The 22,733-nt window shown below is 35.8% G+C and overlaps 1 protein-coding gene across 1 annotated transcript; it reads right to left on the reverse strand.

The window, feature by feature from the left end:
* Positions 1-19,304: 19,304 nt before the first annotated feature.
* On the reverse strand, positions 19,305-21,334 carry LOC118847688 (testis development-related protein-like). The gene has a single exon (XM_036756270.1). It carries the CDS (start codon positions 21,121-21,123, stop codon positions 20,491-20,493), a length of 633 nt encoding a protein of 210 aa, XP_036612165.1. The 5' UTR covers positions 21,124-21,334; the 3' UTR covers positions 19,305-20,490.
* Between the last annotated feature and the right edge of the window lie 1,399 nt (positions 21,335-22,733).

A 22,733-nucleotide genomic window follows, 5' to 3' on the forward strand; every position in this document is an offset into this window, starting at 1 on the left:
GGTATGACTGTTTTCAGAGTGGAGAGTGCTTTGTCCTAAGCTTCAGGGGTTTTGAAGTGTTGTTTTCAGAGATACTTCTATTCTGAGGTGGTATGATACAACTGGCCTGTGCTCTGGTCTGTGAGTGCAGGCACTCCTTTCTGTTATGTAACCACCAGGAGGACTCCATCTCCACAGTCACCACAAAGCTGTGGCACACCAGTGCTCCTTCTCCCATAAGAACCACCAACCAGGACCACGACCCAGATCCAAGAAGAGCAAAACAAGGGAACTTTGCCTCTGAGCCAGCAAAGTGCTCCCTGCATTCCTGCCCTGGTTAGCCACTTGATTCCTCCCACCATGTGGGCCAGGGGCGCTGGAAGCAGCTGATGCTGGAGCTCTGCAAGCAGCTGCAGGGCCAGCCCACGCACTTCTCTCATCCATATCCAACAGTTTTCCCACTGACTTGATCTATTTTCTTTGGTGTTTGTGGGTTGAGAAATCTCGTAACTGCCATAGCTCAGTGATTCAGGGCCCTGAGGCCTCCTCTGCCTGGTCTACTCCCAGCCTGGTCTATCCTGGTATAGCTCACATTGGGCTGCGCTGCACTCCCAGCATGGTGTGATAGACCCTTCCCAGTGACCATCCAGGCTGTCTTGGGCTGGAGACTTGTTTCCCTCTGTTAGTTCATGGGTTCTGTAGCTCAAGAATTTGTTTAGAGTCATTTTTACAGGTGTTTGGAGGGGTTTGTGGGAGAGCTTAAGTGAGTCCCTGTCTTCAAGTTTCCATCTTAGCTCTGCCTTCTGATGAGCTAACTTTCAGTGGTATTTACTAAATTTCATCCCTGAGGAAGGAGAACAGAACTTTATGACTCTCCAAAAGTTTTATGAAATAAATATCCTTCCTCAAGCTCATTGGAGCTATTGAGGAGAGGGGAAAAAAATAAACAAGCAAACAAACACCTCTCCTCAACTGCTAGAGGGGGTGAGGAAAGGAGAAAGGTCAGAAGATTTCTCATATATGCTGACCTCTAATTTAATGGGGGAGGGGAGGAATCTGGCTATATTTATATATGACCTTTGCACAAGGAAGTCCAGTTATTTTAGATAAATTACTTCATACATTTTCACCCAGTTTAATTAAGATGATAGTCTCACTCAATGAAATTTTAGTGACTTTTCTAAGGAGCACTCACAATGTGCTGGGTCTTCATGGATTTTGTGACTCTTTATAGAGGCCATCAAATTTCCTTCTCCAAAATACATACCCATTTTCATAATCTTTTCCTTTGTTTTGTCTTGAAAAAAGAAATGTCTCTTTTCATTGCCAAAAGTAATCTTTTTCTTCATAAATTTGGTCTTCTCTCTTTCTTCATATATTTGGACATTCTCCCAGCTATGTTTTGCTCCATTTCTCAAACTTTGAAGTGTTCCCATTCAGATGAGTTTTTCTCTGCCTGTAAACACATTCAGGTCTTCATTCTTTTTATTTTTTTGATTTGTGTTTCTTTTTATTATTAACTAATTAGAGAAATCTTTATATGATTGGTAATAGTTTACAAATCTTCTTTTGAAAATTGTTTGATTACCTCTCCATATTTAAAGACTTTTAACATACATGTTACACATACATATATAAACTTTTTATATATTATGTTTACATACATTTTAACTTTTTTAATTAATTTTTTCTTAAACGCTCTATTTTTTGCCACTTATATGTAAAACAATTTTTACTTTTTTTTTCAAATTTCCATGCCCCCATCGAGAAGACAAGCAATTTGATGTAGATTACATATGTGTAGTTATGCAAAACACATTTCCATGTAAGTCATTCTGTGAAAGGAAACAGTGAAAAATAAAACACACGACAAATGAAGAAAGTAAAGCAAAAGTGTATTTTATCTGCATTCAGTCTCTACCAGTTCTTTCCCTGGAGGTAGACAGCAACTTTCATTATAAGTGCTACAGAATTGTCTTGGATTATTGTATTGCTGAGAATAGCTATGTTATTCATAGTAGATCATCGTACAAAATTGCTGTTACTGTGTACAATGTTTTCCTGGTTCTTCTCATTTCACTTTTTATCAATTCATGTAAGTCTCTCCATATTTTTTTGAGGGCATCCTGCTCATCGTTTCTTAAAATATTTCATCATAATCATATACAAAAACTTGTTCAGCCATTCCCCAATTGATAGATATCCTCTCAATTTCCATTTTTTGCCACCACTAAAAGAGCTACTATAAATACTTTTGTATATGTAAGTCCTTTCTTTTCTTTTAATCTCTTTGGGTTACAGACCTAGTAGTGGTATTGCTTGGTCAAAGGGTATGCTTTTAGACATAGTTCCAAATTGCTCTCCAGAATGGTTGAAACAGTATGTGACTTTACTAGTAGTACATTAGTGTTTTAATTTGCCCACATCCTCTCCCACCATTTTGTCATTTTCCTTTTCTGTCATGTTGGCCAATCCAACAGGTTAGTAGTTCAGAGTTGTTTTATTTTGCATTTCTTTCTCCAGTAGTGATTTAGAGCATTTTTTTTAACATATGACTATAGATAGCTTTAATTACTTTGCCTGAAAACTGCCTATTCATATCTTTTGACCATTTATTGATTGAGGAATAGCTCTTATTTCTAAAAATTTGACTCAGTTTACTATATGTTTGAGAAATGAAGTCTTTATCAGAGAAACTCATTGTAAATTTTTTCACAGTAATGATTACCAATAATTATTTTGCTCCATCACCTTTTACCACTGTTTACCCTACTCTCTCTCTCTCTCTCTCTCTCTGTCCCTCTCTCTCTCTCTCTCTCTCTCCTTTTACCCTGTCTATTCTTAAAAGTGTTTTACTTCTGACTTTTACCTCCCTCAAACTGCTGGCTTCTATCAGCTCCCCCTTCTCTTATTGCCTTCCCTTCCTACTTTCCTGTAGGTAAGATAGATTTCTACACACAACTGAGTGTGTATATCATTCCCTCTTGTTTCAACAATCTGGCTAGAAGCTTCTGTGGGGGTGTAAGATCCACCCACAGCCAGCACTCGGAAAGCTGCCAACAGCACAGGTTCTTTTGATCTGCTTAACTAAGGAAAGCAAGGTGAAGGGGTTGACAAGTTTACTTTAATCCAGCATACAGACAGCATTCACTTAGTTCAGGGTAAAAAGCCAGCACCCTGAACTTCAGAGCAAATTGCAAACAAAGTACAAACATCAACAGACAGACCCAACACAATTCATAGTTACCAACATCTAGATTCAGCCCAGGAGCTCAGAACAAGGGCTGGCCCAGAGTCACTTGCTGCCACTGCTGCCACAAAGAGCTCCGAAGAACAGACAGCTAACTCCTGGTTTTTATATCTTTCTCAGCATCAGGGGTGAGTCACACATGCGACTCACCCATGTGACCTAGAATCGTCACAAAGAGGTGACTTAAACCCACGTGGTCTAAAAGCCTCTGCTCTCCCAGACATATAAACTAGGCCCTCCCTGGAGTTAGCCCCACCTTGGGCCTCACCTTAGTTGCCAATCCACACCCACTAAGGTTTTACACCTGACAGGGGTTTGGGCCTGGGGCTTAGCACCTAGTAAGGGTCAATGAATTACTCAAAGGGAACAAAAGCCAAACTATTCAAGGGCACTTGTTGAATGAAGTGCTAAGAAGCCCATTTTTGGTTACCAGCACACCTCTTTAAGCCAATTCTGATGAGAGTAAGGTTCATGTGCTCCCCACTTTCCACATTTTCCCCTCCACTGTTAAATCTCTTTCAGGCTTCTTTTATGTCAGATAATTAATGTCATTCTGCCTCTCCCTTTCCATTTCTCCTAGTGTATTCTTCTTTTTCATCCCTTAATATTATTGTTTTAGATACTCATACTATCACATCGAACTTACACCTCTGTTTTCTATATATACTCCTTCTAACTGCCCTAATATTGAGAAAGTTTTTAGGAGTTATAAATATAATTTTCCCATGTGGGAAATGAACAGATTAACTTTATCAAATCCATTATTATTTCTCTTTCCTGTTTACATTTTTATGCTTCTCTTGAGTCTTGTATTTGAAAAACAAACTTTCTACTCAGCTCTTCAAACTTTCTATGATCTATTCATCAAGAGTGCTTGAAAGTCCTCTGTTTCATTGAATATTTGTTTTTTTCCCCTGAAGGATCACACTCAGTTTTGCTCGGTTGGTGATTCTTGATTGCAATCCTAGTTCCTTTGCCCTCCAGAATGTCATATTCCAAGCCTTCATATCCTTTAATGTAAAAGTTGCTAAATCTTGTGTTATCCTGATATTATGATATCCATGATATTTGATTTGTTTCTTTTTGGTCACTTGCAGTACTTTTTCCTTGGTCTTGGAGGTCTGGAATTTGACTAATATTCCTGGAAATTTTCCTTTTGAGATTTCTTTCAGGAGGTGATTGGTGGATTCTTTCAATTTTTATTTTACTTTCTGGCTCTAGAATAACAGTGAATATTCCTTGATAATCTCCTGAAATAATGGCATCAAAGCTCTTTTTTTGATCATGACTTTCAGGTAATCTAGTAATTCTTAAATTATCTTTCTTGATCTGTTTTCCAGGTCAGTTTTTTTCCAATGATATATTTCACATTTTTTTATTCTTTTGATTTTGTTTTATTGCTGTGTGATGTCTCCTAAAGTTATTAGCTTCCACTTGCCTGGTTCTAACTTTTTCCCATTTAATGGTATTTTTTTCAAATACATATGAAAATAGTTTTCAACATTCACTTTTATGGGTTTTTGAGTTTCAATTTTTTTCTCCTTCCTTCTGCCACTTCCCTGATATATGTTATACATGTACAATCATACTAAACATATTTTCACATTAGTCATGTTCTGAAAAAAGAATCAGGCAAAAGGGAAGAACCACAACAAAGAAAAAAAATGAAAAAATATGCTTCTATCTTCATTCAGACTCCGTTGTTCTTTCTCTGGTTTTGGATGGCATTTTCCATCATGAGTCTTTTGTAATTGTCTAAGATCGTTGTATTGCTGAGAAGAGCTAAATCTGTCAAAGTTGATCATTGTGCAGTGTTTCTGTTACCATGTACAATGTTGTCCTGGTTCTGCTCATTTTACTTAGCATCATTTCATGTAAGTCTTTCCAGGTTTTTCTGAAATCTGCCTCCCCATCATTTCTTTTTGCATAATAGCATTCCATTACAGTCATATACCACAACTTATTCAGTCATTCCTTAATTGGTGGGCATCCTCTCAATTTACAATTATTTGACAACAGAAAAAGAGCTGTTATAAATATATTTGTACATGTGTGTCCTTTTCCCTTTTTTATGATCTCTTTGGATACAGACCTAGTAAGGGTATTGTTGGAACAAAAGGTACATACAGTTTCATAGCCCTTTAGGAATAGTGCCACATTGCTCTACAGAATGGTTGGATCAGTTCACAACTCCACTAACAGAGCAGTAGTGTTCCGATTTTCCCACAACTTCTCATTATCCTTTTCTATCATATTAACCAATCTTATAGGTGTAATGTGGTATCTCAGAGTTGTTTTAATTTACATTTCTGTAATCAATAGTAATTGAGAGCATTTTTTTATGGCTAAAAATAACTTTAATTTCTTCACCCGAAAATTGCCTGTTCATTTCCTTTGACCATTTATCAATTGGGGAATTAATTCTAACTTTTAAGGGATTATTTTCTTCATTTAGCTTTTGTACCTCCTTTTTTACTTGGCCAATTTAATTTTTTAAGATCTTCTCTTCAGTGAATTTTTGTACATATTTTTACAATTGGCCAATTTTGTTTTTCGAGGTATCCTTCTCTTCATTGGATTCTCTCTCTCTCTCTCTCTCTCTCTCTCTCTCTCTCTCTCTCTCTCTCTCTCTCTCTTTCTCCTTATCATTTGGCCTACTCTATTTTAAGGTTTTTTTGGGTATTTTTTGCATCTCTTTTACTGTTGACTCATTTTTCATGATTTTCTTGCATCACTCTCATTTCTCTTACCAATTTTTCATCTACTTCTCTTACTTGATTTTTAAAATCCTTTTTGAACTCTTCCATGGCCTGAAACCAATTCATAGTTTTCTTTAAGGCTTTGGATGCAGGAATTTTGATTTTGTTGTCTTCTTTTGAATGGTTTTTGATCTTTCTTATCACCACAGTAACTTTCTAAGAATTTTCTCTGCATTTTACTTATTTTTCAGCCTATTTCTTGAATTTTAGCTCTATGCTAAAGTGGGCCTCTGCTTCCCAAGTGGAGGGGGCACTGTCTCAAGCTTCAGCCTTTTTGTTCAGCTATTTTTTAGAAATAATTCTGGGGATGTGTAAGTATTTGGCTCTTCCAAGGTGGTATGATCTAGGGAGAGGTGTATTTACTACTCTTCTGTCACGTGCACTGGTTCATGAGCAACCACAAACACTCTTTTTTCCCCTGGAACTCTGACCAGCAATAACACTTTGACCTAGCAATACTACTACTTAGGTCTGTATCCAAAAGATATAAAAAAAGAAAAAAAGAAAGAAAAAGAACCTATAGGTACAAAAATATTTATAGCAGTTCTTTTCTGGGGGTAAAGAATTAGAAATTGAGGCAACACCCATCAGTTGGGGAATGGCTTAAGAAGTTGTGGTATATAATTATAATGGAATACTATTGCACTATAAGAAATGATGAGCAGGATGCTCTCAGATAGACCTGGAAAGATTTGCATAGTTTGATGCAAAATAAAACATAATGGGTGCAAAGCAACAGCAATATTGCAAAATGATCACCTGTGAATGACTCAGCTGTTGTCAGCAATACAATGACCCATGACAATTCTGAAGGACTTAGGATGAAAAATGCTGTCCATTTCCAGAGAAAGAACTGATGCTGTCTGAGTACAAATTGAAGCACACTTTTTTTAAGCTTTGTTTTTCTTCAGTTTTTCTTTTGTCTATGTTTTCTTTCACAACATGACTGCTATGGATAGGTTTTGCATGACTACACATATATAACCGATAGAGAATTGCTTGCCTTCTCAATGTTGGGGGGGAGTGGGGAGAGGGAGTAGAGAGTTTGGAACTCAGAATTTTAAAAACAAATATTAAAAATCGTTTTTACCTGTAACTGGGAAAAATTAAATACTAAATAAATCTTAAAAAGTGGTTTGTACTCATCTAATTCTATAAACATATACTTATCAACCTCTTGCAATCTCAATTAGCTTTAAAGGTCACCAATGATCTTAATAACTAAAAATTTGATTTTTTTTATTCCATATATCTTTAGGCCTGTCAGAACATTTGATGCTGTTGGCCAGAACCTCTTTCTAGAGAGTTTTTTCTCTCTAGGTTTCTCTGACACTATTAGTGTCTGAATTCATTTAACAACATTCAATAAATATTCATTAATCCCTCCAGCACACTATGCCCTTTGCTCAGTTATGCAAAGATAAATAACATATTACATGCACACATATTCTGTCTCTCTCTCTCTCTCTCTCTCTCTATATATATATATATGCATATATAGATATACATATGTATGTATGTATGTATGTGTGTATGTATGTAATAGGCAGGTAAGTGTTGCAGTAGATAGAGTGCCAGGCCTGAATTTAGGAACACTCATTTTGTGAGTTCAAATATGATCTCAGACACTTAAAGGGCAAGTCATTTGCCTCTGTTTGCTTCAGTTCTTGTAACAGCAATGTTGCTAGCAGCAGCTGTGGAGGTGAAAGACCAACAACAAGACCGATAACACCAGCACACATTAGGGCTGTTAGCATAGGTCCTTTGATCTGCTTTTCTAAGGAAAGCAACTTTAAGTGGTTAACAATCTTACTTTAATTAAACATACATATGCCATTCACTTAGTTCAGGGGGAAAAGCCAGCACCCTGAACTTCGGAGAGAATACAGACAGAAATTACAAGCAGAAATAAACAGAGCAAATAACACAAACCGGTAGACAAGCTTCTAGCCATCTGTCTGACACCTCGATACATAGTTACCAGAGAAGCAGCAACATCTGGATTTTTCAAAGCTGGGGGGCTGCTTCAATGGCTACCCAGAGTCTTGTCACCACACTCTTTCAATGAGTGTGGCCCCCAAAGAAAAAATGCTAACCTCTGAGTTTATATACACTTCTTCAGGGTCAGGGAGCATCACAACCATGCAACTCAAACTCATATGAACTAGACCTTCCCTTGACATAAGCAAGTCATCAAAAACTCCTGATTCAATCAAAGATTCCTTATTGCTGAGAAGAACTCCAAAATAAAGACAACAAGAAGTCCACTTTGCTTTCCATTGCAACTGAAAAGCAAAATTCATCAAAGGTACTTGATTACCTGAGCATTCCAAAAGAGAAAACAGTAAAAAAGTCCCACCCTAATTACCATAACAGTTTCTCATCTGCAAAATAAGCTGGAGAAGAAAATGGAATGTATTTTATATGTATATACATATATATATATACATATATATATACACATATATGTATGTATATATTTGTCTTTGCAGTAATACAATTTAGTTTTAGTTCTCCTCTTAACCTGTCTTCTCCTTTCTCTGTCTACTGAGATTACCTCTCTTAATGAACTTGTGTTTCAACTGCTTCTCTTACATTCTTCTAAAAATAGGCATTCACCAAGATTCCATTCTCAGCCATCTTGTCTCCTTTTCTATGCTATTTTTTCGGTAGACTTCTCCACTTTTTTAGTTTCAACAATCATTTCTATGAGAAAGATTCCCAAATCTATACCTAATATTCTGATCTTCTCAGCTCAAACTCATTTCCAGCTGCTTGAAGAATATTTCTGCTTGGATGTTCTTTCTTTATCTCAAATATATCATACCCTAAGTTGAATTCTGTCTCTCTCACAAAAATCAGATTCTCCTCTTAACTTTCTTTCTTATCTTAATGTTACATAGTCATTCAAAGCACCGATACCAACTATGACTCTCCATATCCCTCTTTCAAAATCCAATCATTTTTAAAATACATCTCCTTTTAAAAAAATTATTCTTTAGATGATGAACTTGGCAAACACCAATAAATGAACATTTTTATATACAAAGAAAAGAAAAAGAATTGCATATATAACTAAGAACCCCTTCCTATTATATAAAGCTTTTTGTTAGATCTAAATTACATTTAACATGCTAGTACCAAAATGCTCTTGCTTGTCTGCTCTTCTTCAGAATTACCTTCTCTTCCTTTGTGTATTTTTAAATATTTCATTGATATCTTTTTTCCTTTTTAAATATTTCTGTTGCAGGGGTGGAGAGAAGATGGCAGCTGGAAAGCAGGGACTAGCGTGAGCCCCCCGCCGAGCCCCTCCAAAAACCTATAAAAAATGGCTCTGAACCAATTCTAGAACTGCAGAACCCACAAAATAGCAGAGAGAAGCAGGGCTCCAGCCCAGGACAGCCTGGATGGTATCTGGGTGAGGTCTATCCCACACGGAGCTGGCAGCAGAGTGGGGCAGAGCAGAACAGAGCCCAGCGTGAGCAGCGAGGACCAACTGGACCAGGGGCCGGGCGGAGCATGCCCTAGCGCCCTGAATCAGTGAGCTGTCACAGTTACCAGACTTCTCAACCCACAAACACCAAAGACAACAGAGAAGGTTAGTAGGAAAAGCTGCGGGAGTGGAAGGAGTTCGAGGTTTGACCACCACCTCCCGGAGCAGCAGAGGTGGGGCAGCTACAGAAGTACAGCTACAGTTGCTTCCGGCCCCAGGACCACCTGGTGGGAGGAATTAAGTGGCGGATCAGAGGAGGAGTGAAGAGCCTGCTGAAGATCTAGGTCCAGTCCGGGTTGGGGGTTCTTGGAGAAGGAGGAGGGCTGGTGTGGCAGAGCTGGCACATGCCCCCAAGGGTGGAACATAGAACTCTTTAGTCTACAAGCAGTCATACCCCTCTGAAAAATTCAAGCATCAAGTTAGTTGGTTGGGAATACGGCCAGGCAGAAAAAATGCACCCAGATTCAGTCTCACACTTTGGATTCTTTCTTTGGTGACAAAGAAGACCAACACATACAGACAGAAGAAGTTAACAAGGTCAAAGAGCCTGCAACAAAAGCCTCCAAGAAAAACATGAACTGGTCCCAGGCCATGGAAAAGCTCAAAAAGTATTTGGAAAAGCAAGTTAGAGAAGTAGAGGAAAAATTGGGAAGAGAAATGAGAAGGATGCGAGAAAACCATGAAAAACAAGTCAATGACTTGCTAAAGGAGACCCCCAAAAATACTGAAAAATATACTGAAGAAAACAACACCTTAAAAAATAGACTAATTCAAATGGCAAAAGAGTTCCAAAAAGCCAATGAGGAGAAGAATGCCTTGAAAGGCAGAATTACCCAAATGGAATAGGAGGTCCAAAAGACCACTGAAGAAAATACTACCTTAAAAATTAGATTGGAGCAAGTGGAAGCTCATGACTTGATGAGAAATCAAGATATTATAAAACAGAACCAAAGGAATGAAAAAATGGAAGACAATGTCCAATATCTCATTGGAAAAACCACTGGCCTGGAAAATAGATCCAAGAGAGATAATTTAAAAATTATTGGACTACCTGAAAGCCATGATCAAAAAAAGAACCTAGATATCACCTTTCAAGAAATTATCAGGGAGAACTGCCCTGATATTCTAGAGCCACAGGGCAAAATAGAAATTGAAAGAATCCACCTATCGCCTCCTCAAATAGATCCCAAAAAGAAATCTCTTAGGAATATTGTCGCCAAATTCCAGAGCTCCCAGATCAAGGAGAAAATACTGCAAGCAGCCAGAAAGAAACAATTTGAGTATTGTGGAAACCCAATCAGAATAATCCAAGATCTGGCAGCTTCTACATTAAGAGATCTAAGGGTTGGAATACGATATTTGGGAGGTCAATGGAGCTAGGATTAAAACCAAGAATCACCTACCCAGCAAAACTGAGTGTCATGCTCCAAGGCAAAATATGGATTTTCAATAAAATAGAGGACTTTTGAGCTTTCTCAGTGAAAAGATCAGAGCTGAATAGAAAATTTGACTTTCAAACCCAAGAATTAAGAGAAGCATGAAAAGGTAATCAAGAAAAAGAACAAGAAAAAGAAATCGCAAGGGACTTACTAAAGTTGAACTGTTTTATTTACATTCCTACATGGAAAGATGATGTGTCTGATTCATGAGACCTCAGTACTAGGGTAGCTGAAGGGCATATGCATATATATATATGTATATATGTTTATATATATATATAAGTGAATGTGTATGTATGTATGTATATATATATGTAGAGGGAGAGAGAGAGTGGGCACAGGTTGAGTTGAAGATGAAGGGAAGATATCCAAAAGAAATGAAATCAAATTAAGGGATGAGAGAGGAATATATTGAGAAAGGGAGATAGGGAGAGATAGAATAGGGTGGATTATCTTGCATAAAGGTGGCAATATGAAGCAGTTCTGTGGGAGGAGAGGGCAGGTGAGGGGGGAATGACTGAATCTTGCTCTCATCAGATTTGGCCTGAGGAGGGAATGACATACATACTCAATTGGGTATCTTACCCCACAGGAAAGAAGAGGGAAGAAGATAAAAAAGGGAGGATGATGGAGGGAGGGCAGATGGGGGTGGAGGTAGTCAAAACAAACACTTTGGAAAGGGGACAGGGTCAAGGGAGAAAATTCAATAAAGGGGGATGGGTTGGGAAGGAGCAAAATATAGTTAGTCTTTCGCAACATGAGTATTGTGGAAGGGTTATACATAATGATACACATGTGGCCTATGTTGAATTGCTTGACTTCTTAAGGAGGGTGGGTGGGAAGGGAAGAGGAGAGAGAATTTGGAACTCAAAGTTTTAAACACAGATGTTCAAAAACAAAAAAGAAATTTGCATGCAACTAGAAAATAAGATACAGAGGCAATGGGGCATAGAAATTTATCTTGCCCTACCAGAAAGGAAGGGAAAAGTGGATGAGAGGGGAATGGGGTGACAGAAGGGAGGGCTGACTGGGGAACAGGGCAACCAGGATATACGGCATCTTGGAGTGGGGGGGAAGGTGGAAATGGGGAGAAATTTTGTAATTCAAACTCTTGTGAAAATCAATGCCGAAAACTAAATATATTAAATAAATGAAAGATGTAAGAGGAAAAAAAATATTTCTATTGCTACCCCAATTCAATGCACAATTTTCTCTTCAAATTAATAAATAAAAATTGAGCCTTTTTCTTGTAACAAAAAATATAGTTAAGCAAAACAAATGTACACATATGTTGTGTCTGAATGTATATGTCTGATTCTGGACCTGTAGTTTATCAACACTGTGCCTAGAGATAGGAAGCTAATTTCTTTATCAATCTAATGTAGTTATCATTTGTATGCATCATAGTTCTTAAGTCTTTAAAGTAATTTTCCATGAACATATCATGTAAATTTTTCTCTTAGTTCTGCTCACTTCACTCTATCAGTTCATCCATGTCATTTCAGATTTCTTTGGATCTATCCCTTTCATTAGTTTTTATGGTGCGATGATATTCTATTACATTCATATGCCATAATTTGTTCAGCCATTCCTCAGTTGATGAGCACTCACTTTATTTCCAGTTTTTGTTAATAAAAAAGGTGCTGTCTTTTTAAACATCTGTGGAGATATGGACTATTTCTCTCTTCTTTTGATATCTTTGGGGTATACTACTTGTATTTCTGTGTCAAAGGTGATGCATAGTTTAGTAAGTTGGATATGTCACTTAAGTATTTCCCAGAATGATTACATGAATCCAAAGCTTCACAAGATGCCTTAGTATGGTTGTTTTCCCATAACCCCTCCAAAAACAGTAATTTATTTTTTTGATGAGTCATTTTTGCCAATATGATCAGGGTGAAAAGGAGCTTCAAAGTTGCTTTAATTTGAATGTATTATTATTAGTAGTGAGAGAATGTTTTTTAAACATTTTTTGATATCTTATACTTTTAATATAAAGAAATATTGCATTTTTCAAAAGATTTTTCTGCATTTATTCAAATAAACATGTGCTTTTTAATTTTTTCTTAATAAATGTTCTGTTATGCTTATCAATATACCTTAATATTGAAGCAACTCTGCATTCCAAGTATAAATCCAGTTTGCTTGTATTGCATAATCTTTCTTAATATGTTGCTGCATCTTTAGTCAGTCAATAAATATTTATTAAGCACCCACTATGTTCCAGGAACTGTTCTAAACACTGGTGAAATAAAAAGAAGCAAAAGATATTACCTGTCCTCAAAGATCTCACAATTTACTATTTTTTCAACATTTTAACATTCGCATTCATTAGAGATCTTAGTCTATAAGTTTCTGTCTCTGCAACTCTCTGTGGCTTGGGTATCAAAATAATATTTGTCTACCAAAATAAAATTTTGGTAGAATAACTATTTTAAAAAACAATTAACAATTCGGTAGTGAAGTTAATTGCTCTTTGACATTTGATGAAATTCACTTGTAAATTCATGTTAGCCTATTTCATTTTTCCTTTGAGAGTTCATTTATGACTTAGTAACTTTATTTCTTTCTCAGATTTGTGTTATTTGATATTTTATTTCTCATTTAATTAACTTCAGTATTTTATATTTTTATCAATATGTATTCATTTCATTTAATTAGAGAACAGAGTTTCTGATAATTTCCTTTAACCTTTGAAGAAAAGAAGATTCTGATGGGACATTTATCTTTTTCCCTTTATTAGTATGTAAGTACTTTATAATATTTAAACACCTTCCAAATTTTGAAATGCATTTTCTCATCTATATTTTCCTTACCTCCTAATGTTCGCATTTCAAAAAGTTTGTCCATCTCCAGCATTTTAATCAGAAATATTTGAAAATCATCTGGTCTATTAAAAGTCCTCCTTTCTCTTTTCCTCCTGTCCTCCCCATGAGACTCAGTTTCGGAAGGTAAATTATTTCTTAGTTATAAGCCTTTTTCTTTTGATTTTTGGAACATCACATTGCAAGATGTTGTTTTCTTTGTAATAGTTGTATCCTAGTGAAGCCTGCCTGTGGTTCATCAATACTTGCACTCTTTCTCCTTGGATGTTTGCCGTACATGTCTTTGATTCTGGATTTGGGCTTTGATATGCTTGTGTTTTCTCCCTACCTAATGTGTTTCAGGAGGCAACTGATAAATTATTTGTATTTTCAATTGGCCCTCCCTCTAGTTTCTAATAGTTCTGGAAAGTTTTCTCTCATGATTTCTTGAAATTTCATATCAGGAGGAATTTTTTGGTTGTTATTGTGGTTGTTTCTTCATGGTTTTTGGAGAGTGCCATGATTCTTAAATAATTCCTCCCTGACCTATTTTGTAGGTCAGTTATCTTTAATAAGGTGAATGAATGAATGAAAAGTGATAGGCACTTATTGCATGTCAAGCATTGTTGCTTCTTCTAAATTCTTTTTTCAGGCTTTTGGCTTTATTCTAGTATACTTGGTTTCTTACTTTTTTTTGCCCTATTGTATTTTTCAGATAGTATCCTACTTGTGTCATATTTCTACCTTCTGTTCTAAGCAAGTTATTTTCCTTACAATTTTTTTCCTCAATAAATTTAATTTTTTTTCTCTTAATTTCTCTCATCCAATTTTGGCATCCTTATGGTCAAGCTATTTTCCCCCCTGTATTTGTTGTTGTATTCTATTGCTCTATTTGTACTAATTGTGAAGCTACTATCATGGGTTTAACCATTGAGCTTGCTTAACCCTTGCTATTTCTTCATTGTATTCAATTGATTTACAAAATAGGTCAAGGAGAAATGATTTAAGAATCCTGGGATCCTTTAAAAGCTGTGAAGAAGCAACCACAATAACAACTGCAAATGCATCGTGATATGAAATTTTACTCATTTCTCCAGGATTGGTTCCTGTATTTAGACTTTATATCGCTGCCAATTTCTACCTCCTCTATCACTCTTGAATGGAGTGGAGTATCACTGGTTGTGTAGTGGTTAGAGTGTTGGATCTAGAATCAAGAAGACCCATCTCAAATTCTACCTCAGATTCTTAATAGCAGTGTGACCCTGGGCAAGTCAGAAAACTACTATCTGCCTCAGTTTTCTCATCTGTAAAATGGGAACAATAAAAATATGTGCATGGTTGTGATCAAATGAAATTATATATATGAGTATATATGCACATATATACATGTACACATATGTATATTATGTGTATATACACAAATATATATGATTATACATATATATTTAGATCTATATAAGTGACTGCTATTATTTTATTTTTTCTGTGTGACATGCCTGTCACATTTCTACAACCCTGACCTCAGGAAAAGAGCTGGGTTTGGAGCTGAGACCAGGTTTGTCCTCTACCTGAGGATTTGGTTTTTGTCTATGTCTTCTGGTGATTCAGTGTAGTCACTGGCCTTGGACTCATGCTTTTCTTTGAGATTTTGACCACTGATGCAACTCTAACAGGTCAAAAATGAATACCAGAGATTGATCCTTTTGAAATGCCTTGAGCTTCTCTAGCCTTTCTTCATCTCCTTCATTTTCTTATATGACCAGCAAATATCAAAGATTATGGTGATTTCAGGTCTGCTATTCTATTGCTGCTGTGGTGTTGGTGGCCTCTGCCTCTGTTTCTTTCTGTAATAATCTAAGGGATCTGGATACTGGAGATTATACTGGATTCTGATTTCTTGGATAGCCTCAGGTCACAGAACCCACAGGCTTATGGCCATCTTGTGAAATCTTAACACCCATTCAGGACTGAGTGGGAAAGCTAATTGGTGTTTCCCTTAGTTTTTATAGATTATTCCTATATCTGGTGTCTTTTTTTTACATTTGCTGGTAAATCCTTAGGGGAGCTAAGTTCATGTAACCTTTTACATTACCACCTTTATACCTCTTCACTTAATTTCCAAACAATAATTTTTTTAAAAGTCAAGAAAAATGAATATTCTACAGTTAACAGTTTGTTAGGCTAGTTTGTAGAGTTCATTGTTTTCCAGAAAGGGGTCCTAGAAAGCAGAGAACCTTTTGCAAAATGTTAAGGGCTTATTTTTAAATTTTTGTTTATTTTTGAATTTATTTAATATTTTATTTTCCTCAGTCACACGTTGAAACAATTTTTAACATTTGTTTTTAAAACTTTGAGTTCCAAATTTTCTTCCTTCCTTCCCACCCCCCTCTTTGAGAAGGCCAGCAATTCCATATAGATTATACATGTGTAGTCATGTAAAACATTTCCATACTAGTCATATTGTAAAAATATAGACCAAAAAAAGCATCAAGGAAAATAAATAAAATTTTTAAAAAGCATGCTTCAATTTAAATTCAGACCCCACCAATTCTTTCTCTGGGGATGCATAAAGTTTTTCATATTAAAAATTGTCTTGGATCATTGTATTGATGAGAAAAGCTAAGTCATTCATAGCTGATCATCTTATAATATTGCTGTTACTTTCTATTGCCTGACAAGTCTTTCTAGGTTTTCCTGAGAGCATCCTGCCCATCATATCTTATAACACAGTAGCATTCCATCATAATCACATACCACAATTTATTTAGCCATTTCTCAATTGATGGGCATCCCCTCCATATCCAATTCCTTGCCACTAGAAAAGAGCTACTATAAATATTTTTGTACGTATAGTTCCTTTACCTTTTTGTTTTTTATCTCTTTTGAGATACAGACCGAGTAGTGGTATTGCTAGGTTTGCATGGTTTTACAGACCTTTGGGAATGGCTTCAAATTAGTCTACAGAGTGGTTGAATTAGTTCACAACTCCACCAACAATGCATTAATGTCTTTTTCCCCACATCCTTTCTACCAAACCAATCTAATAGGTATTAGGTAGTAGCTCAGAATGGTTTTAATTTGCATATCTCCAATAAATATTGAGTTAGAGCATTTTTATATGGCTATAGATAGCTTTGATTACTTCATCAGAAAACTGATCATATCTTTTGATCATTTATCAATTGGGGAATAGCTATTATTTTTATAATTTTGACACTGTTCTCTATATATTTGAGAAGTAAGGCCTTTATCAGAGAAACTTGCTTCAAATTTTTTTTCACAGTTTCTATTGCTAACTGTATTTCTCCCCTTCATTTTTATTCCATTCTTTCTCTCCTTTCATCCTGTTCCTCCTCAAAAGTGTTTTGCTTCTAATACCCCTCCCCAACCTTCCCCCTTTTATTACCCCACCCCCTTCTCTTATCCCCTTCCACTCCTACTTTCCTATATGCTTCTATACCCAATTGAGTGTGTGTGTTACACCCTTGAGCCAATTTTGGTGAGATTAAGGTTCAACCAGTCCCCCTTAAATCCCCTCTTTTCCCCTCTATGGAAAAAGCTTTTTCTTGCCTCTTTTAGGTGAGACAATTTACTCCATTCTACCTCTTCCTTACTCTTTCTCCCAGAACATTCCTCTTTCACCCTTAATTTTATTTTTTTAGATATCATCTTTTCCTATTTGACTCATACCTGTGCCCTCTAACTACACTCCTAACTGCCCTAATAATGAGAAGGTTATCATGAGTTATCATCCTCCCATGTAGGAATGTAAACAGTTTAAAGTTATTAATGATTTCCCTTTCCTGTTTACCTTTTCATGCTTCTCTTAAGTATTGTATTTGAAAATCAAATTTTCTATTCAGCTCTGGGTTTTTCATCAAGAATCCTTGAAAGTCCTATATCATATTCAATGACCATGTTTTCCCTGAAGTTTTGCTGAGTTTTGCTGGGTAGGTGATTCTTGCTTGTAATTCTAGCTCCTTTGCCCTCTGGAATATCATATTCCAAGTCTTATTATCCTTTAATATAGAAGCTACATAATCTTGTGTTATCTTGACTGTGGCTCCACAATACTTGAACTGTTTCTTTCTGGATGATTGCAATATTTTCTCCTTGATCCGAGAGGTCTGGAATTTGGCTACAATATTCCTGGCAGTTTTAATTTGAGGATCTCTTTCAAGAGTTGGTAGGTAGATTCTTTCCATTTCTGTTTTACCCTGTGGTTCTAGAATGTCAGGACAGTTTTCCTTGATAATTTCTTGAAAGATAATGTCTAGGCTCTTTTTTTGATCATGGCTTTCAGGTAGTCCAGTAATTTTAAAATTATCTCTCCTGGATCTATTTTCCATGTCAGTTGTTTTTCCAATGAGATATTTCACATTTTCTTCTATTTTTTCATTCTTTGGTTTTGTTTTATTGTGTCTTGACTTCTCGTGAAATCATTCACTTGCATTTGCTCAATTCTAATTTTTAAGGAATTATTTTCTTCATTGAGCTTTTGTACTTCCATTTCCATTTGACCAATTCGACTTTTCAAGAATTTTTTTTTCTTCTTTGAATATTTGTTCCTCTTTTTCCATTTGGCCAGTTCTGTTTTTTTAAGGTATTCTTCTCCTCATTGGCTTTTTGGACCTCTTTTACTATTTGGCCTAGTCTGATTTTTTAAGATGTTATTTTCTTCATTTTTTTTTCTGTGTGTCTCCTCTACTAAGCCATTGACTTGTTTTTCATGATTTTCTTATGTCACTCTCATTTTTCCTCTACCTCTCTTACTTGAGTTTTAATTCTTTGTTAAAGTATGGCTCTGCTTCCAGGGTGGAGGGTATATTCAGCCAAGCTATTTTCAGAGATACTTCTCTGAAAAAAATAGCCAAGTATACTGTAAGAGATGGAGTGTCTTCTAGTGTTGTCCTGAGGATATTAAATACCATCCTAGAGAAGATCTCTTATGTATTAATTGAATCCTCTATGGCAGATTTTCTTAGATAGCATGGCTAACAGCTGGGAGAGATATGGATAGGTTATAACTGGTACCATTCAAGAAAGTACTATATCAATGACAACATGGATCCATTGAAACATTAACATGTGTAGATATACTGAAATAAGTTTTCTATGCAATAGCTTTAGATCAAGAGGAATACATAGATATATATGTATAAGGTGAGGAGGTTGGACCAGTTAGTTGATCTAGAAGATCACTTCCAGCTTTAAATAATCAATAATCTCATTTTGTTTTAGACTCAGAGTTGGACATTTTCTATGACAGCAGCAACTACACTTTTGACATGTGTAAATATGGAACTCCCGGTTTTGTTGTGCTTAACATTAATAATCAAAGAAATTTCCAATAAATCTCTTTCAAGAAATTTTCCATGATTTTAAACTAAGTATAGAAGGACCATTTAAGGTTTTATTTTATTCTATTAAACTAAATATTTTATTATATTTATTTTATTCAATCAAACTAAATGTTTTATTATAACCAAGAAGTAATACACACACACATATGAGGACCTTGTTTTCTGTGTGCTTTTCTTTTTTTTTTTTTTTTTTTTTTTTTTTTTTTTTTAGAGATTTAAACATTTTTTACTTCAGGAAATAACTTCGTAGTTGATAACAATGGATCAGCCATAAATTATTTTTCTGCTAAAAATAGGCATTTTTTTACAAGATGTAACTAACACCCATTACATTAAGAATATAATTTTTAAAATTAAACCCAAATCTGTGGTTATAATAGAAAAAGAGGCACTTTCAGTTTTATATCGTTTGAAATCTATAATAAACAGAAGTATAACAATTTAATTCCCAAACTAAAACGAAAGAGTACTAAGACATGTAGTTAGCACACATTACATCATTCCTTAGTTACCCTGACAACATAAAAGCACAGTGACTTTTAAAAAATAAATAATTTAAAAATAAGATCAATATTTAAAAGTCAAGAAGGAGAACTAAGGAAAAATAAAACCAAAACAAAACCAAAATTGTTGCTATTCATGTGCAAATAAGAAGCTATTTCTCCACAGGCATCGAATGAATATAATTTTTTTATTTGACATTTTGCACTCAATTATAACCCTTTACTTTCCTACGTAATTGTTTAACCAAGTTTTTTTATGCAAATTTTGATTTTCTGCTAAATTAAGTAACTTTTAGACTAACTTTTGGAAGACTTATTGACTTTCTGCAAATTTCTGGCAATGGAAGAAAATTGTACAACTGCCAAAGTCTCATATTTCATACAACATACAAACAGAAGCAGAATGACTAATTAAAAAAAAACAAGGAAAGAAGATTCTCAGACAAAAAACGTAGGAATTATAACTATGGCATGAAGAGTTCTGTGGCAAATTACAAATCAACACTGGCTTTTTTAATGGAAGTCATCCAAAATTAACAATCTGTAGCTTCAGAAGTCTTGGGATCCCAAGGGCCTACAAGTTTCTGGATAAGGCAGTCAAATTCAAAACCAGTCTATACATTCACAAAGGAAATACAGTATTTTTGGTTATCTCAACAATCTGAAATACTGGAAAAATCGAAATATGAAAAATAGGCACGAAAGAGGTTTTCTTTTCTTTTTAAATGAAGAAAACAGATGAATCATCTGTTGATATACTAATTAAAAGTAACAGAATAAATATTTATAAGAATCTGAACAAAACTAAGCATACAGGTGCAATATTGAGCAAATTTTGGTTTGATTATACATAGACATCAAGAAACATTTCCATTTATAAAGTATTTCAAATTGCCATTACTATTCTAATTCTTCCCAGTTATCAGTAAGATTACCTTTGCTTTGCCGTCTAATGCTGACCAATTTTCCGGCTGACTTGATACTCCACCTGGAACTGTTTCCTGAGCTAGTCAAGTTGGTGTATTTAGTGGAACCTTTAGTCTCATCTTCCCAACCTGGCCAGGAGAGATGGTCCCTAGAAGAGTCACCTACATCAGTAGCTGGATCTTCAAGAGTAATCTGAGGTGGCTCCCATCCCTCGATCTCATCTGGTTTCTTAGATTGCATATTCTGTTTTAACACCAAACTGTCCCAAAATCCAGATTTCTTTTCAGTCTTCACATCTTCTTTTATTCTTAAGTTAGTTCCTTTAAACTTTGGAGATTTGCATTTTTCTAGTAGTTGCTGTTCATCATCTTTATTAAACATTGAGGTCACTTCTTTCCAACCTCGGAAACTGGCTCCCTGAACCTTCGTGGCAAGTTGAGACACTGAGGAGGTAATTTCATCTTGAAGTAACTGGTCCTTGTTCTGGGAGGAGGAGGCGGCGGCCGCGGCGGCCGGAGGCGGCGGCAGCGCTTTGCCCTCTCCTCGGCTCTCCTCTTCCTCGGGAGAATCATCCAGAAGCACTTTGCTCTTGCTCAGTTTCCACATGCTACAGCAGGGTTGGGGGCGTTCTCTTCCCCACCCCTCTTTAAACTTGCTGGATTTCGGTCGGGGTGACTGGTTGAGGATCTGTAATTTTTTTTTTCGGGTTTATTTCAGTGAGGGGCCCCCACCCCCGGCCAGAGCCCAGAGCTGGAGCAGAAGCCGGAGCCACTGGAGCCTCTGCCGCCGGCCGGGGGGCTCGGCCATGTTAGTTTCGAGCGAGCTGCAGCGCCTCTGTGTGCTTTTCAGCCATTTTTTTAAATTGTAAAGATATTGTTTGCTAAAAATATTTGTGAAAACCTGCTTGTTCTTCTATTTAGGTGGTCACCAACTCAAAAATCTTGCAACTTTCTCCTTTTAAAAACTGTATTTATGATAAACAATGATGAGACTTGTTAATAGTCTACTAACCTTTAAAAAATCTTAATAATAAAACATTTGGATCACTGAATATCAAAGTATATGTTTATTTGGTTTAGAGGATGTTGCCAAATCCTTCCAAAATTTCTCCACCTCTTCATTATTGGTAACAAATTTTGGCAATAAGCTGACAAATTGCAATCTTTATAGGTGCCCTTTTATTTATATTCATTATGAACACTGTAAGGTAGTATAATAAAGTGTCCTCTGAAATGATGGTTTTTTTTTGCCTTTGGGTATATGACGAAATAGACTCTGCCAACTTTATTGATACCTCAAGAAGAATCTGTTAATCATCATTTAGTTGCGCCTTCTTAATGTCTTGTGCTAATGTTATTAATTTTCTCTAATATATCAATACCTTGGTCATTTCACAAGAATTCCACATTTAGATTACCAACAATTAAATTAATATTTCTATTTTGTTTAAATAAATCTCCTTTCTCTTAACATCCTTTACTCCCTTTTTTGTCACTGCCCTTGTAGAAGTAGAAGGTTGTCACACAGGACTGAGAGGCATTTTGTAATTTTCTTAGTTATGTAGGCACAAACAAATAATTCATCACCCAAATGGATAACTTAGGGATAAGTCTCTTAGTATTTCGTTAGGCTGCCTCTCAAACTTCAGAGTCTCTCATTGAGACTCTGCTTGAAGTCTTTTCAACTTATTAGAATCTGTAAAAGCTTGTACTTTACTGACAAACTTTCAAGGACCCAGAGTCACCACTATATTACTTTGAAACACAGCAAGCAAAAATAATGAAATTTAATTATAATTTTTTAATGCTTTTGTTGGAGAAGTTTTGAAACTTACACTGTCTAATATTACTTTGTGTGCTTAATAGGTACTACATACCCAGCTATGGAAGAGAAACAAAAGTCTTGGTGCAGTTTTTAGGTAGAGTTTAAAGTTGCACTGAGACTTTTGGGACACCTTGGACTGTATAACAAATAACCACAATAGTAAGTTGCTATTTGTTCAGGCCCCATATCTTGGTGTTCATGTGTATGTAGTTCAAATCATATATGTTTCTTATCATAATCCAAATCTATATTTTGTGTTTTGTTTGACATTTCAAAGTTGTACTAAGGAAAAATGATTATTTATTTTGAATCTCTTTCTATAAAAAATAGGGACTGAGTAGTCAAAGAGGGCTCAGTTTTCACTATACAGTTGTTTTACAATTTGCTAGAAT

This window comes from Trichosurus vulpecula, chromosome 4 (assembly GCF_011100635.1).
Source record: "Trichosurus vulpecula isolate mTriVul1 chromosome 4, mTriVul1.pri, whole genome shotgun sequence".
Classification (NCBI taxonomy): domain Eukaryota; kingdom Metazoa; phylum Chordata; class Mammalia; order Diprotodontia; family Phalangeridae; genus Trichosurus; species Trichosurus vulpecula.